This window comes from Dermacentor silvarum, chromosome 6 (assembly GCF_013339745.2).
Source record: "Dermacentor silvarum isolate Dsil-2018 chromosome 6, BIME_Dsil_1.4, whole genome shotgun sequence".
Lineage (NCBI taxonomy): Eukaryota > Metazoa > Arthropoda > Arachnida > Ixodida > Ixodidae > Dermacentor > Dermacentor silvarum.
This window is the reverse complement of record NC_051159.1, coordinates 152,311,600-152,326,051: the sequence shown is the minus strand read 5'-3', so window position 1 is coordinate 152,326,051 and position 14,452 is coordinate 152,311,600. Positions and strand designations below refer to the sequence as shown.

The 14,452-nt window shown below is 46.0% G+C and overlaps 2 protein-coding genes across 3 annotated transcripts in view; one reads left to right on the top strand and one right to left on the bottom strand.

Moving 5' to 3' along the window:
* Positions 1-14,452, bottom strand: part of LOC119456253 (retinoblastoma-binding protein 5 homolog) — a 43,233-nt gene that overhangs the window by 10,387 nt on the left and 18,394 nt on the right. Inside the window, exons 10-13 of one of the 2 annotated variants that reach the window (XM_037717904.2) lie at positions 11,700-11,771; positions 11,092-11,276; positions 3,507-3,603; positions 2,670-2,775 (exon numbers count right to left, since the gene is read on the bottom strand). In XM_037717904.2, the coding sequence (XP_037573832.1) occupies positions 2,670-2,775; positions 3,507-3,603; positions 11,092-11,276; positions 11,700-11,771 (460 nt within the window). The remainder of the gene's footprint in view (positions 1-2,669; positions 2,776-3,506; positions 3,604-11,091; positions 11,277-11,699; positions 11,772-14,452) is intronic. The other variant, XM_037717905.2, reaches the window with a different exon arrangement.
* LOC125946427 (uncharacterized) lies at positions 5,127-7,900 on the top strand. The gene is made up of 3 exons (XM_049669633.1): positions 5,127-5,605; positions 6,672-6,900; positions 7,717-7,900. The coding sequence occupies exons 1-3, from the start codon at positions 5,179-5,181 to the stop codon at positions 7,793-7,795; spliced, it is 735 nt and encodes a 244-aa protein (XP_049525590.1). The 5' UTR covers positions 5,127-5,178; the 3' UTR covers positions 7,796-7,900.

Sequence of the window (14,452 nt, the reverse complement as noted above, 5' to 3'; positions counted from 1 at the left end):
ATTATTTCTCTGGTATTGCAATGATATTTTGTAGGCTGTGTTATGATGCGACCAATCCCCCTCGTGGAGCATGACAGCTACAGCTGCTACTACAACTACTGCTACTGTAGATCTGTCAGTCGCACTATATACTTAAAACCATCGCCCTGCTTTAAATTCAGGGGTTATGAAAGCGCAAGCTTCCGCACTGCTGACACTACTTACTCAACTTCGCGGACTGAGCCATTTTCTGAGTGCCAAAGGGGGAAAATAGATGTATATGCTCTCATGCTGGGGTTCAGGGCTCAGAAAGAAACACAACTGGGCACTGCGGGGATACAGTATGCGACGTCAAAAGGGTTCAAATAAGGCGAATTTTGCTGTTCTGTACAGCCTCTTTTCAATATGTTTTTAATAGTTTCAGTGAAGTCACACTGGTTAGCTTGACGTCCCCACAATTGACAATATTCATTCATGATGTTTCTTCTTCAAGGAAAGTTTTCCATTTACACAGATCAATACGATTACATTCAAGTGCTTAGCTGGGGGCCAGTACCAAGACACGAGGAAAAGGGGGGCAAAGTTAAACAGTCTAGATCGATACTGCCACTTCCTTACATATTTTTGTTCCTTGCACAGGTTCTTGACAGAGTACCGGATGATGCGAGTACATATTTGCTGGACCTTCTGAACTCATGAAAGATGAGAAATACTACCCGACTCTGGCTACCTGGTGAATAGGCTACACGACTACCATTATTTTCACAATACACCTTATCTGATCATTTTATGACATATGTTATATGTAACCCTCAATATTAGGGTCACAGTGTTCCAAACATGAGGCGACTCAAAGCAATGAAAGTAGCAGAAAGTTCTTTGAACTAATTAAGAAAAAAAATTTTTTCCAGAAACTAATCCCTAATTGTTTCCAGGACAATCCCAGCTCTTTCATTTCTTTTTACCAATGGTCAAGAGTAAAGAACAGTCTGTTTTTCTATAGTCCACGTCTTACTTTTACAAACAAGGCTGATGTAAAGAAGTGCAAGTTTTTTTTTTTTTTTTTTTCCACTCATGCATGCCACCACTTCTGCCTAACACAATTCTATATCTATGCAAAAAACAGAAATTTTACCTGTATCATAACTGTAAGATTATAATTTTAAGGATGCCATTTTGGATGAACAATTGCGTCAATGGTTTTGCTAGTGAGTTGCAGTCTGTTGGACTTGCATAAAACATGTAATTTTTTTAATTAACCTTGAAGTAGTCTCAGGTCTGTGGTCAGCACTTAGACAAAGTTTAATATCGAACAACCGGCTGACCAGATCTGCCTCTAACTCAAGTTCCTCATGCCTTCTCGAAAACAAGACCCCTCCACCTTTTAAGTGAGGTAATAAAGAAAGCGAGAAGCGTGCAAATAAAACAACAAGATTCCTGAAAAATGTGCAACTAGCCACGTACCTGAGCTTTCTCTGGAAACATGGCACAGAGACTAGCAAAGTCTGACAAAACAATGTTGAGTCACTATCATTAACCTCTGGCAATAAATGCAACATTCTGGAGTATTATTTTTCTGAGTATATCAAATGGATGGCTTGTGTTGTTACTGACTGTACCTCTGAAAAGGACAACTCTATAGATTCAATAACTGTTATTTTGCATACCTAGCACCCGGCAGCCACATCTTTGAAGGCCTAAGGCTTGTAAAAGCTCCTGCTATGTCCTATTATATGGGCACTTCTATCCATTAACAATGAAGGCTATGCTAGGTTGTCTTTATTTAGACATCGCTAGTTCTTAGGACTTCAGAAACTCACTAAATCACAGAGAAGATGACAGACAGTGATATCCTTCACCCAAAAACTGAATGGGAAGAAAAAATCTGACTCACTGCCTTGGATGAACTAATGCACTGGGCAATTTTTTTTTTAATCTCCTTTGCTTCAGTGAACTGTTTACTTTTATAAACTGACAAAAACTGTCACTGTTGTCAGGAGTGGCATATTTTCAATATTTTACAGCGGCAAGTGGATGCAACAGACAATGCTCACTGATATTGCACTCTGCCAATAACAAGCAATCTGGCTTGTAATAGAAACAGTAATAAAAAATGCAGTGTTCCATGCAAGTGCAACAAAAAATTAATACTGAAATTCGACAACAGGTACAACACCAAGATTGAAACTTTGCTTGCTAAGAAAAACCTATTCATTACACTAGCTAGCTCTTTGGCAGTCACCAATAAATTTAATGATCCCCATTATAGCACCACTTTGCAGTGAACTGTAGCTGGCATTTTCACGAGTCAAGCTGTCCATTACAAAATACATATCAAACGTGCTCAAAATGAATGAAATGATCCATCATAAAATGGGTAGTCACTTGAAATGACTGCTCCAATCAACAAAGAGTGCACAACATGTTTTACATGTATGTCTGCACAAGTCCTCCAGAGCACACACCATCGTTATTTTACATTAGGCATGTGGCATTCACAAACAAAAAGGAAAACATGTTACTGTGATGAAAGCCCCGTAGTTTCCTTTGCCCCTGACGTATACGAGAGCTTTGCTTCTCTTCAACAAATTCTGCTCATATTCCATAATGAAGATCACTGCAATCAGGATCAAACGTGTATGTACGGACACTCTCCGTGACACATGAAATAGACATTGTAGTTTCTCTACCCCCAACAGGAGCGTCTTTCAGCTCTATGTCGTAGGTCTTGGGTTTCTTCTTCTTGGGTGAGTCTCCTTGGGAACTGGGTCGTTTTGTCCCGACCTCTTCAGTGGTCTGAAACAAAGTGGCGCACGAACATCACTGAGGAATAAATATCTATGAACTGAAAGTAACTGTAAGATTGACCATGCACAAAGTTATTGTGAAACGCTCTTCATGAACCTCATTAGTACATAGCTACCAAGTAGGAAGTGCCAGCTTGAAGGAGATGCCACACCAGCTTTCCCTACACATTACAAGCCAAAGTGACTTACCATGTACCGAATATAAATTGAAATACACAAAACACAACTAAACTACATTCATAAAGGCATAATAACTAGAAATAAGGAATTGCATTGTCCCCATGTTAAAGGCATAATAATAAGCATAAGCAAACTTGTACCAGTTCTTATTTATCACTAATTAAACTCAAACAAGAACAAAAGTTCACAACTGAATAGAAACAATGTGAGAATTTCCGTAATCTAAGAATTCCTGCAAAATGTGCCAGTTTACACGAGTTATAGAAAGACTTACACAAAAACATGAATGAATGAATGTTTCCATTTATCAAAAAGAGGAACGAGTGTTAACAAGTAAAATCTGCACATTCCAGCTTGGCAGAGCTAGGCCCCATACAGTTTGACGGTGAGTGCGAACAAGCTGGCACCCACAGCCAAGAGCAACACAGGATTGTAAAAAAAGGAGACCAATATCGCGTGCATAAAAGAAAACATTCACTCTAGAAAATGCAACATATCAATTTGCACCTAAATACCAAAGAAAAAAAAAATGTTTCTCACAGGTTCCGGAGGCTGGCCCCAGCCTTCCTCAGGCTCATCAATTTCGGGTGATATAGGCAGGTACAGCAGCGCGCGTGGATCTTCGCCTTCTTCATCACTAAAGGATGACAACATCAGAAGAGTCACTCGAATTAGTAGTGCCAAAGCAGTCAAGTGCCATAACGAAAAGGTTACTGGGAACGGGGATATATAATTCTAAAGGCGCGGCCAATAGTAATTTCCAAGACCAAATCGAATACCAACCGGCCCTGTCAGTGACAGAAGCCGGCAGTCTCTTCGTGCAATAAAATCGAATAAATTTTTTTAGCTCTACCGTGATAGAAATTCCAACAAGAAAGGTGCAGCACAGTTGCCTGACAAACATGGCTACCAATATGGACAGAGATACCGTGACGTTTACGCCCTATAACAGACCTTGAACAACAACAAAAACTGTTATATTGTCTGTGTTGACGTTGCTGCGCACCAGCAAGCCAGCTGTGCGCGCGCACGCTTTTTGCACCCTTTCGTTCGTGTACCCCTTTCCACCCCCCGGCTCCTGCGCCGAGTTATCGGCTGCGTTCCCTTTTCCTAAACCCTTTCACCACTGCAATATATATATTGCGGCAGTGCCTTCAATAAATGTTGTTCCACCACCAGCTAGTGTCTCGTTGTGCTGCTGCCTGTTGCAGCCGGTTACTACAGTGGCGACGAGGATCACGGATACCGACCATGCGGTGAAAGCGGCCCAACACGGCGGTGAAACCGGACTACCACGACGTGAAACACCAAAGAGAACCATGGCCAGTCTTCAGCTACCGCTGTTCGACGATACCAGAGATAAGTAGAAACCATATCTTAAGGGCAGAAGCATATTTTGAAGCAAATGACATCACCGACTCAAATAAGCAACGGGCGCTGCTGATGGCTGCCCTCAGCACGCAGACAGTTCAAGTGCTAGCTGGTCGAATCGCGCACAAGACTCCGAATTCGCTCATGTATGCCAAAGCAGTTGCAGCGCTAAATAGCTACTGCGACCCCAAGCATCACGAGACCGCAGAGAGCTACAAGTTTTTTACCCGTTGTCAACTGGAGAGGAGTCGATGCAAGCGTTTCTCATCGACATACGGCGCATAACGGACAACTGCAACTTTGGCAGCGCATTAGACCGAATGTTAAGGGATCGGATTATCTGCGGCATACGCTCAAATAGCCTGCGCAAGCAGCTACTCACGAAAGAAGGGTTGACGCTAGAAGACGCTGAAGCTATAGCCATTTCAGCTGAAGCTGCGGACAACGATGCTAGAGATATGAGCGCAGAATCGTCAACATTGCTCAAAGTACAAGCCCGTCATTGCTCATTTCAAGATAACCACAACAGTAATGCAGCGCTAACGTGCGGAACATGCGGAAGCACGAGGCATGATGATGCCGGTGGATGAAGGCACGCTGTTTTCGTTGTGGGCGGCACGGGCACTTGGCTAGGATGTGCTATGACGCGCTAATATCAGATGGGCAGAGTGCGAAACGGGCACAGAGTGTAAAAGCATTGACGGTCATGCAAACCACGTCAAACCCTGACGGCAGCGATGAAGCCAGCTCGGCACACGTTTGGACCGTAATCTCTGAAAAGAAAAACGGATTGAAACCACCGATACGCCGCACATTTTGTTGGGGAGGTGTTGAACTACAGATGGAAATCGACACAGGGTCTCCGGTGTGCGTCATCTCGCGCCATATCTACGAGCGACATGGCACACAGTGGCCACGCTTGAAGGCGCCCCAAATGAAGTTATCGTGTTACGCGGGAGAGCTGCCAATGCTGGGTGAACTCGAACTGTCGGTGCGGTACAAAAATGTGTCCGTCATGTGCACACTAATTGTGCTTGACTGTGCAGGACCGAGCCTATGTGGACGTGACCTGATAACGGCGCTCAGCAATATGGGCGTGACGATTGGACAGCTGACGGCGCCGGAATTACCTGCCGCTACACGTTCATTCGCTCACAGGGTGAACAGTATGCTTGCGGACTACGAAGACGTCTTCTCGGCAGACCTTGGACTCATCAAAGGTCCTCCTGCTAGCCTGAAGCTCAAGTCGACAGCGACGCCAAAATTCTGTAAGGCTAGATCCATTCCTTACGCGCTGCGCGACAAGGTTTCAAGCGAAATTGATAGGTTGGTGGCCCTGGGAGTCTTGTCGCCGGTTCAGCATGCAGAATGGGCTACGCCTATCATAGTAGTCTTGAAAAAGGACGGCACTGTTCGAATTTGCGGAGACTTTAAGGTCACCCTCAACCCAGCTTGCAATGTGGAGCATTACCCACTTCCGGTAGTCGAGGACGTGTTTGCTAGCTTAAATGGGAGCGAGGCTTTCAGAACGTTGGATTTGAAGGATGCGTACAACCAAGTATCACTAGACGACGTGTCCCGCAAGTTGTGCGTCATTAACATCCATCGCAGTTTGTATTGTTATAACAGACTCCCGTTCGGCATAGCTTCAGCGCCAGCTATCTTTCAAAGGAAGATGGATGCGATACTTAGCGGGTTACCGGACGTCCAAGCCTACCTTGACGACGTGCTAGTGTCGGAGCGTAGTAGTGACGGCGGAGGGAGGCTTAAGGAAGTCTTAGACCGATTCCGAGACCACAACGTGAAACTTAGACCCGACAAATGCAAGTTCAGACAACCGTCAGTTACGTATCTTGGGCATCGGATAGATCGTGAAGGATTGCATCCCATTGAGAAGAACGTAGATGCTATCATGCAAGCGCCACGACCCCGTAATGTCACAGAGTTGCGTTCATTCTTGGGAATGATCACGTATTATGTACGGTTCTTGCCAAATATGTCCTCGCTTTTCTCTCCGTTGTACCGGCTAATGGAAAAGAAAGCGCGCTGGGAGTGGCTGCCACCGCATCAGGCTGCATTCGAAAAAGCCAAGGAAAGGCCTGAAGAACGCACAACTGTTGGTCCATTTCGACCCCAACAAAGAGCTGAAGCTAGAATGCGACGCGTCTCCCTACGGCGTAGGAGCAGTGCTGTTCCATTCAGAAGGACATGAGCATAGGCCAATTGGATTCCGCTCCAGAACGTTAACGAAGGCGGAACAGAATTATTCGCAGTTGGAGAGAGAAGCATTGGCACTTATTTTTGGTGTATCTCGTTTCCAGGATTGTCTTCTAGGTCGGCAGTTCACCCTGGTCACCCACCATCAACCCCTGCTCGGACTACTGAGGCCTGATCGCCAGACACCAACGATAGCAGCAGCTCAAATTCAACGGTGGGCACTGTTCCTGGGCGGCTACCAGTACAAGCTGCAGTACGTGCCTGGGAAGCAACTGCTGACAGCAGATGCCCTCAGCAGACTTCCAGTAGAGGCGTCTGGGCCAACGTTGGATGGCGACCCACCCGAGTACGTCTTGTCATTGGAGGCCCTAGATGAAGGTATTGTAACGACCCACGAATTACAAGAGCTAACCGCCAAGGACCCAGTGTTAGTCCGTGTCGCACGCTATATATTGCATGGGTGGCCGCGAACGGCTAAAGGAATGGAGAAGTCGCTGCTGCCGTTCTTCGACCGCAAGTTAGAGCTGTCGTGGGCCCACAAGCTAGTCTACTGGGGAAGTCGGTTTGTGATACCGTCTGCGGCACAAAAAGGGATGTTACAGCTGCTACATGAAATGCACCAGGGCTCATCGGCCATGAAATCGGCCGCACGGTCATTATTCTGGTGGCCGGGTGTTGACAGGGACATAGAGGATGTGTCGGCGCAGTGTGAAAACTGCGTGCAGAATCTACCCATGCCGGCAGCAGCCCCGCCAGTAAGTTGGCCCAAGACCTATGACAAGTGGTCTCGGATCCACATTGATTCTGCAGGGCCAATAGCAGGCCAGATGATACTTGTGGCGGTTGATGCGCATACTAAATGGATTGAAGCGGTTCCCATGAGGCACGCGAACACAGCTTGTACTGTTCGCTGTTTGCAAAGCATGTTTTGTCGGTTCGGAGTACCGCACACAATCGTGTCTGATAATTGCACTCAATTCACAAGTCAGGAGTTCGCCACGTTCGTAACAAGGAATAATATTGTGCATCTGCGCACAGCGCCATTCCATCCGCAGTCGAACGGAGCTGCCGAAAGAGCGGTTCGAACCATGAAGGATGGGTTGCGCAAGATGACACAAGGGGTGCTGGAAGATAACCTCATGCGACTGTTGTTCAATTACAGGCGAACCCCCCAAAGGGAAGGAAAGTCTCCTGCGGAGTTTCTCCTGGTCTACCAACTACGTTCGCGCCTGGACATGTGATTGCCGCCCAGGGCCACAGGTTCGGCAACAGGTACGGATGACTGGGCTGTCTTGCCAGGCAGCAGAGTGTATGTGCGGAATTATGGCAGCGGCCCAAAGTGGGCGCCAGGGCACGTGCAGTCTACGTCTGGAGCCAGGATGGTAAAGGTGGAAACTCCAGCCGGAGTAGTGCAGCGCCATGTCGACCAAGTACGCCACCGTCATGAAGGTACCACTGGAGGGAATGGTTATGACACCATTGGAAGCGAACAGTTGGGCGGGCTACTTGACACAACTGGCACTGCCTCTTCGACTCGCGTGACAAGCACAGTCCCGGCAGCACCAGAGCATCACGCGGTAGACGTGGAAAGGACCGCGGCTGAACAGCCACCGACGGGCCACATTGACGAACCAACTCGACCGACGCAGCAAGTTCCTGACGTCGACGCGACCGCGGAAACGACTGACCCTGCCTTTATGTTTATGACAACCTTTGTGTTTATGACCATGCAACAGAACACGAAGAATGCGCATACGAGCTGTCAGGCATTATAAAAGGGAAATTTGGTCTGTTCTGTTCTGACCTGTAGAAAAAAAAAAAGATAAGTCGGGATATTTGGCCATCCCGACTGGGTCAAGTCGGGATTTACTCGTAAGTCGGGCCTGTCCCCCTGAATTCGGGACGGTTGGCAACCCTAATCCAACATGGTCAAGCAGTCACATTTTCTGTACCCATGGCCTACAACTAGCTCCAACATTGCCACGGTGTGCACTAGGGTAAGAAATTTATTTCCAAATGAACGCATAGAACCAGACAGACAAGGCAAAAATCAAGTGCTAACCTGTGTGTTACCTTCAAACAGTTCACTAGTGTATACTCGTTTTCCATGCTTGTGCTCCAAAGCAACTGTTGCATCTTTAAAAATATGTTCAAAGCCGTTATCCTTGTGCTCATTTGCAGTAAGTGTCATGCATACAGTAAAACACTGCGTATGCAGTTAAATCTCATTAATCTATATTTCACAAGACAGAAGAGAATGTCTGAATTACCATAATGTCAGATTACCAAGTGGGCAAAAATATCCCATAAAAGTTTACTGCACAACATGAATGGTTTCACGTGCCAAAACCACGATTTGATTATAAGGCACACCATAGTAAGGGATTCCGGATTAATTTTGAACACCAGGGGATATTTAACATGCCTCCAACGCACGGGACACAGGCATTTTTGCATTTCGCCCCCATCTAGATGTGGCCCCTCGTGCTTAGCAGCACAACACCGTAGCTGCTAAGCCACCGCTGCAGGTTTACTGCACAACAGCACTCTTGTTTTGTTAAAGCATACATAATATTGATTTGTTTTGCGCACAACACCTATGCAGAGACAATTTTTTTTTTTTTTCACCTCATAGATGTTGCAGCATATGCAAGCTGTAGGGAGAAGCCAGGAAAAGCGCCTCGAAAACTGGAGAAAATTTTAAGTCTTCTAACAGTGTGTGACCTGACAGCCTCATCACATGCTTCTTCATCTGAAGCGTATACTTCTCAACAAAGCAATTCTCTAGTTTGTCATCAATGAGCCAGCTAGCAAGGGCTCTGTCTACAGCGAAGTAGTGACTTCAACGTCTGCTGGCAGGGGGCATTAAAGATACCTGTGCTCTTCTTTGATGATAGTTTTTTCAGCTTCTTTCATCACAGGTCTTGTGCTGACCAAGTGTTTGCTTTACATGCCTCAGTGCCTCACAGGCACACAACACAAATGGTAGAATGTAAGAATATTGTTCATCAATGCAGTATTCAGAGTAGACATAACCATTTTTATTTCAACACCACCTGGGTACGGTACATTATCCCACACGTGCTCCTATGTGATATAGTAAAACCTCATTAATTGAGATTTCACGAGACCAGAAAAAATGTGCGAATTAACCGAATGCCAAATTATTGAGGGTATCAAGAAAACAATAAACAAATGTTTACTCTGTCAACACACCTTTATTTACTGAATGAATCAGCAAATCCTGTTGCTATTTTGCACAAAAGCAGAACGGAAGCTGCAATTCTCCTCATCTTGTGGCTGATTAGCGCTCACAGCGGCAAAGGCATCGCAAACTTCCTTTGCAGTGCGGTTGCAGCGCGTATCTTCATCCGGGACATGCTTATCACTACCGCACATACATCCCGATTATTTTGTTGCTGCTAAGCTGGTTGCCAAAAGATTGTCAGACCACCGCGATGTAGCTGGCGCTCTTCATCCTTGAGAGATTCCTCCATGTTTGCGACATTGCACGAGCAGCCATTGCACTGAGTCAAAATGAAACTAGTGTTTGCCGGAACCACTTCGGACGAAACCGCAGCCGCTATGGACGCAATGATGGACATCGACCAAGCAGTTCTGAAGGCACCCAGCCAACACGGGCACCAAGTCAAAATAAAACTAACAAAATGAAACTGCGGTCACTATCAGCATGATCATGGATGGACACTACACAGTTATGAAGGCAGGCGGCCAAAGCAGTGTTAGGCACGGCGGTAAATGCAAGAATAAAGGTTATAAAGCCACAAATAGGCACAAAGTATTCCGGCATTACTGTCGTTCACATACGAGTTCCATTGATGACTATCGTGAGCAAGACTCCGCCCCTTCGTTTCAGTTGGATGCTAGCGCTGTTCTTGCTATCTTGGGTCGCACATTTGTGGCGCTCCACGCTCACCGAGCCTGGAGAGTGGTCCAAATTAACCAGTGTGTGGCCAAATACGTCCAAATTAACGAGTTTTATTCCATTAAGTTATGCATACACTTTCCAGGACCAGAGGACGAGTCCGAATTATCTGATTTTTAAGAATTAACAAGGTTTTACTGCAGCTGCAGTACTTGCACACATCTAGGCATCAAACCGGGCTGGTGGCTCATGTAGAATCAGCTGAGACCAAAGCTGCTCATGCATTCTATGTGGTGATGAAAAGGTTAAAGGAAAGTGTAGAGTCTTCTAAATTCTTTTTCTTTAAGTATCTCTGTAGTATCTTTGAGTATCTCTTTGAGAGATTCTTTGAGTATCTCTGTACAGTGCACAGCTTTCGTTTAGGTGGCTAAAAAGAAAACAGCCCCAGCAAGCAATGGCGGTGCTGAAAAAGTTTGCATGCTCCACCACTGAATCATGACGACCTTGCTCCTCTTCAGCCACAAAAAGAAATTTAGTGAGAGCACTTTTAGGGCTCGAAAAAGTACTCCTTTTCACTGAATGAAAGCAAGCATTCCCCACTTGCAGCATTGCTGTGGATTTGGACTCATAAAACACTGCTTCCCTGCTTACCTGCTGCAAAATGCAACTATGGGTTCGACTGTCTCGACGTCCACTTCTCCATCCTCCTCTTCTTTCTCCGTGTGCTGCGGAGGGCTTGCATCTTCATCTTCCAGATCAAATTCACTTTCACGTTCTTCGTACTCCACATTCTCGTCCAGTTCCTTGAAGTCAGGAGCAAATGCACTCCAATTCTCCTGTTTGAAAGAAAGAAAAACAATCTTTAGTTCTGCCATTTTATATGCCAAAACCACAATCTGGTTATGAGGGATGCCATAGTGGGGGATTTCGTATTAATTTTGACCACCTGGAATTCTTTATTGTGCACCTAAATCTAAGAACATGAGAGTTTTTACATTTCACCCCCATCGAAATTAGGCTGCCGTGGCCAGAAATAAACCTACAACCTTGATCCAAGCAGCACGATGCCATAGCCAGTAAGCCACTCCGGCAGGTTTATTTGAAAGAAAATCAATGCAAGTGGGATAAGACAGGGAAAACGTCCTCAATAAGAGAAAAAATAAGCAGAAGTGGCCGATTTCATGACCAAGCTCATCAAATGACCAAGTTTAAACTAGATGTATTTCCAACATTACCAGTCGAAAATCAGCAGTACTAACCACTTGTGGCTGGGCCCAAATAGACACCACTCCACTGGATATGGATGCGATGATGGGACGCACAGGGTGCCACTGCACAAGGTAAAAAGTGGGAGACACATAAAAATTGACACTCACTTCACAGTGTCAGCACAAATTCTGCAGGACGTTATTACAATATACAATAGAACCTCGTTGATAAGTTCTCCCGCTTCGCACGTTTTCCCGGCACTAACGTTGGCAATCGAGGGCACTAAAAGTGACCCAATACAGTTATGCTGCTTTCTTACCGCATAACTCCGTTCCAGGAAAGCACGTTTTTCAGCACTAATATTCCCTAGATCACCAAACTGTGATCATATGATATGTTTTTTCGCCACCAGATCCCACGTAAACAAGAAAAGGCTCAATCGTGCCATGCGGCTCCACTGCTTGATGCAGCCACCCACAGCGGTAGCTTTGCCGCAGTACTCGACTGCCCGTGTCACGTGAGAATGCGCCAGGCTCTCGGTATCGTTCCGGAATTGACGAATCTCGCGGGACATCGCGCGTCGGATTCCCTGCAGTTGCTCTGCTTGCGTTTGTGTGTTCGAGAGCTACGGTCATGGCATAGAGGAAGCGCAAACCTTTGACCATAAAGGAAAAGCTTAATATACAGTGTAGACCGCTTATAACGTAAGTCGCCAGAGTCGCGAATATCTGCACTATAAGCGGTACCGCACTATAACCAAAACAACGATTTTCAAGCCCTGCACGTATGCAAAACATGTAGACCAATCGCGCACACATCGCGATTACGTGTTCGCCAGTGATCTGGCGAAAACATAATCGCGATGTAGCCGGTGCTCTTCAAGCTCGATAGCTTTGCACCGAGTCAAAACGAAACAACTGTTTGCCGCAACTGCTGTGGAAAAAACAGTGACCACTATCGACGTGATAATGAACGGCGACTTTGCGGAGCTGAAGGCACGCGCTCGACGCACGCACCGAGTCTGCACGAATTAACTACCATCTGCTGCAACAATTAACTGCAGTCAAAACCGCGGTCGCTATCTATGCGATCATGGATGGCGACTACGCAGTTGTTTAGGCACGCGGCCGATGCACGTACCAAGTAAAAACGAAACTACTGTTCGCCGCAACCGCTGCGGAGAAAACCGCAGCCGCTATCGACGCGATGGTGGATTACGACTACGCAGTTACGAAAGTTACGGTGTTATGCGCGGCGCTAAACGCAAGAATACAGGCTTTAAAGACAAAAATAGGCTCGAAGCGTTCCGGCGTTGCTGTCATTCACGTACGATTTCAACTGATGGCTGTGGCGATGCGGACTCCACCGCTTTGTTTCTCAGAAGGGTTTAGGTGCGAGCTAGTTGGTACGGATCATTCATATTTAAAACAGCGCCTAAAAAACACGGACAAGAGAGAACACAGGACAAGCGCTGACTGCCAACAACACCTTTATGGAAGCCTGCGTAAATATATATAATTCGCAACGGGCAGAAAGAGAAAAAAGAAAAAGAAAAAAAAAGAAAAAGAAGGGGAGGGGGAAAGGGAAGGCGAGTGATTGTCAGTCAACTCCTGCTGCGCATGCGTCAAAAACACTAAAAAATACAAATTTAACAATACACATGGTGGACACAGGCCAAACTGATTAACACCTGAGGAACTTAAGTTCCTTATCGCAAAGAGCTATAGATAGGGCACTTACACATGTGGCTCCTAACTGACACATTGTAAAGGCCTCAAAAATTTCCCTGGCCATCTGATTGCTGTACCTTGTTAACACACGTGTGTTATCTAGGAGTGGTGAACATCCACACTTTGCACAATGAACAGCCAGATTACTGCCAGTCTTAATCTTGACAAAGTACGCATGCTCACGCAAACGATCATTAATACAGTGTCCCGTTTGCCCTATGTACGTGCAGCCACAAGAGGTGGGAATTGAACACACTACATTGGTATTGCAATCTACAGGCTTGGCGACATGTCGCTTATTGCACAGTCCAGGTGTTCCCCGGCTCTCGTTGACTTTTTTGCACAGCCTTCCCAACTTGTTAGGCGCGGTAAACAACACCTTTACACCAGCCCGGCCTGCGGCTTTCTTGATGCGATGGGACACACCATGTATATACGGGGTCGCAACAGTCTTGGTTAGGTCCTCAACCACTGCGCGCTGTTTCATGGGGGAACGAACCTCCTGCAATAAAGCTTCCGTCAAGGATGACAGCAGTTGTGCAGGGTAGCCACTTGCCTTAAGCCACTGGACTTGATTGGAGAAGCTGCTGGACATCAAGTGAGGGCAAGAGCGAACGACAGCATTTCTAAGGGCCCCTAGGGCAATTGAGACTGGCAGTAATCTGGCTGTTCATTGTGTAAAGTGTGGATGTTCACCACTCCTAGATAACACACGTGTGTTAACAAGGTACAGCAATCAGATGGCCAGGGAAATTTTTGAGGCCTTTTCAATGTGTCAGTTAGGAGCCACCTGTGTAAGTGCCCCACTATAGCTATTTGCGATAAGGAACTTAAGTTCCTCAGGAGTTAATCAGTTTGGCCTGTGTCCACCATGAGTATTGTTAAATTTGTATTTTTTAGTGTTTTTGACGCATGCACAGCAGGAGTTGACTGACAATGACTCGCCTACCCTTTCCCTCTTCCCTTTTTTTTTCTTTTCTTTTTCTTTTTCTCTCTTTCTGCCCGTTGCGAATTATATATATTTGCGCAGGCTTCAATAAAGGTGGTGTTGGCAGTCAGCGCTCGTCCTGTGT

Coding starts and splice junctions, on each gene's coding strand:
- LOC125946427 (XM_049669633.1), top strand. CDS start 5,179: ATGGAAATCGACACAGGGTCTCCGGTGTGCGTCATCTCGCGCCATATC. Junction 5,606..6,671: donor GACAGCGACGCCAAAATTCT/GTAAGGCTAGAT, acceptor ATTGTCTTCTAG/GTCGGCAGTTCACCCTGGTC. Junction 6,901..7,716: donor TTGGATGGCGACCCACCCGA/GTACGTCTTGTC, acceptor GTTCAATTACAG/GCGAACCCCCCAAAGGGAAG.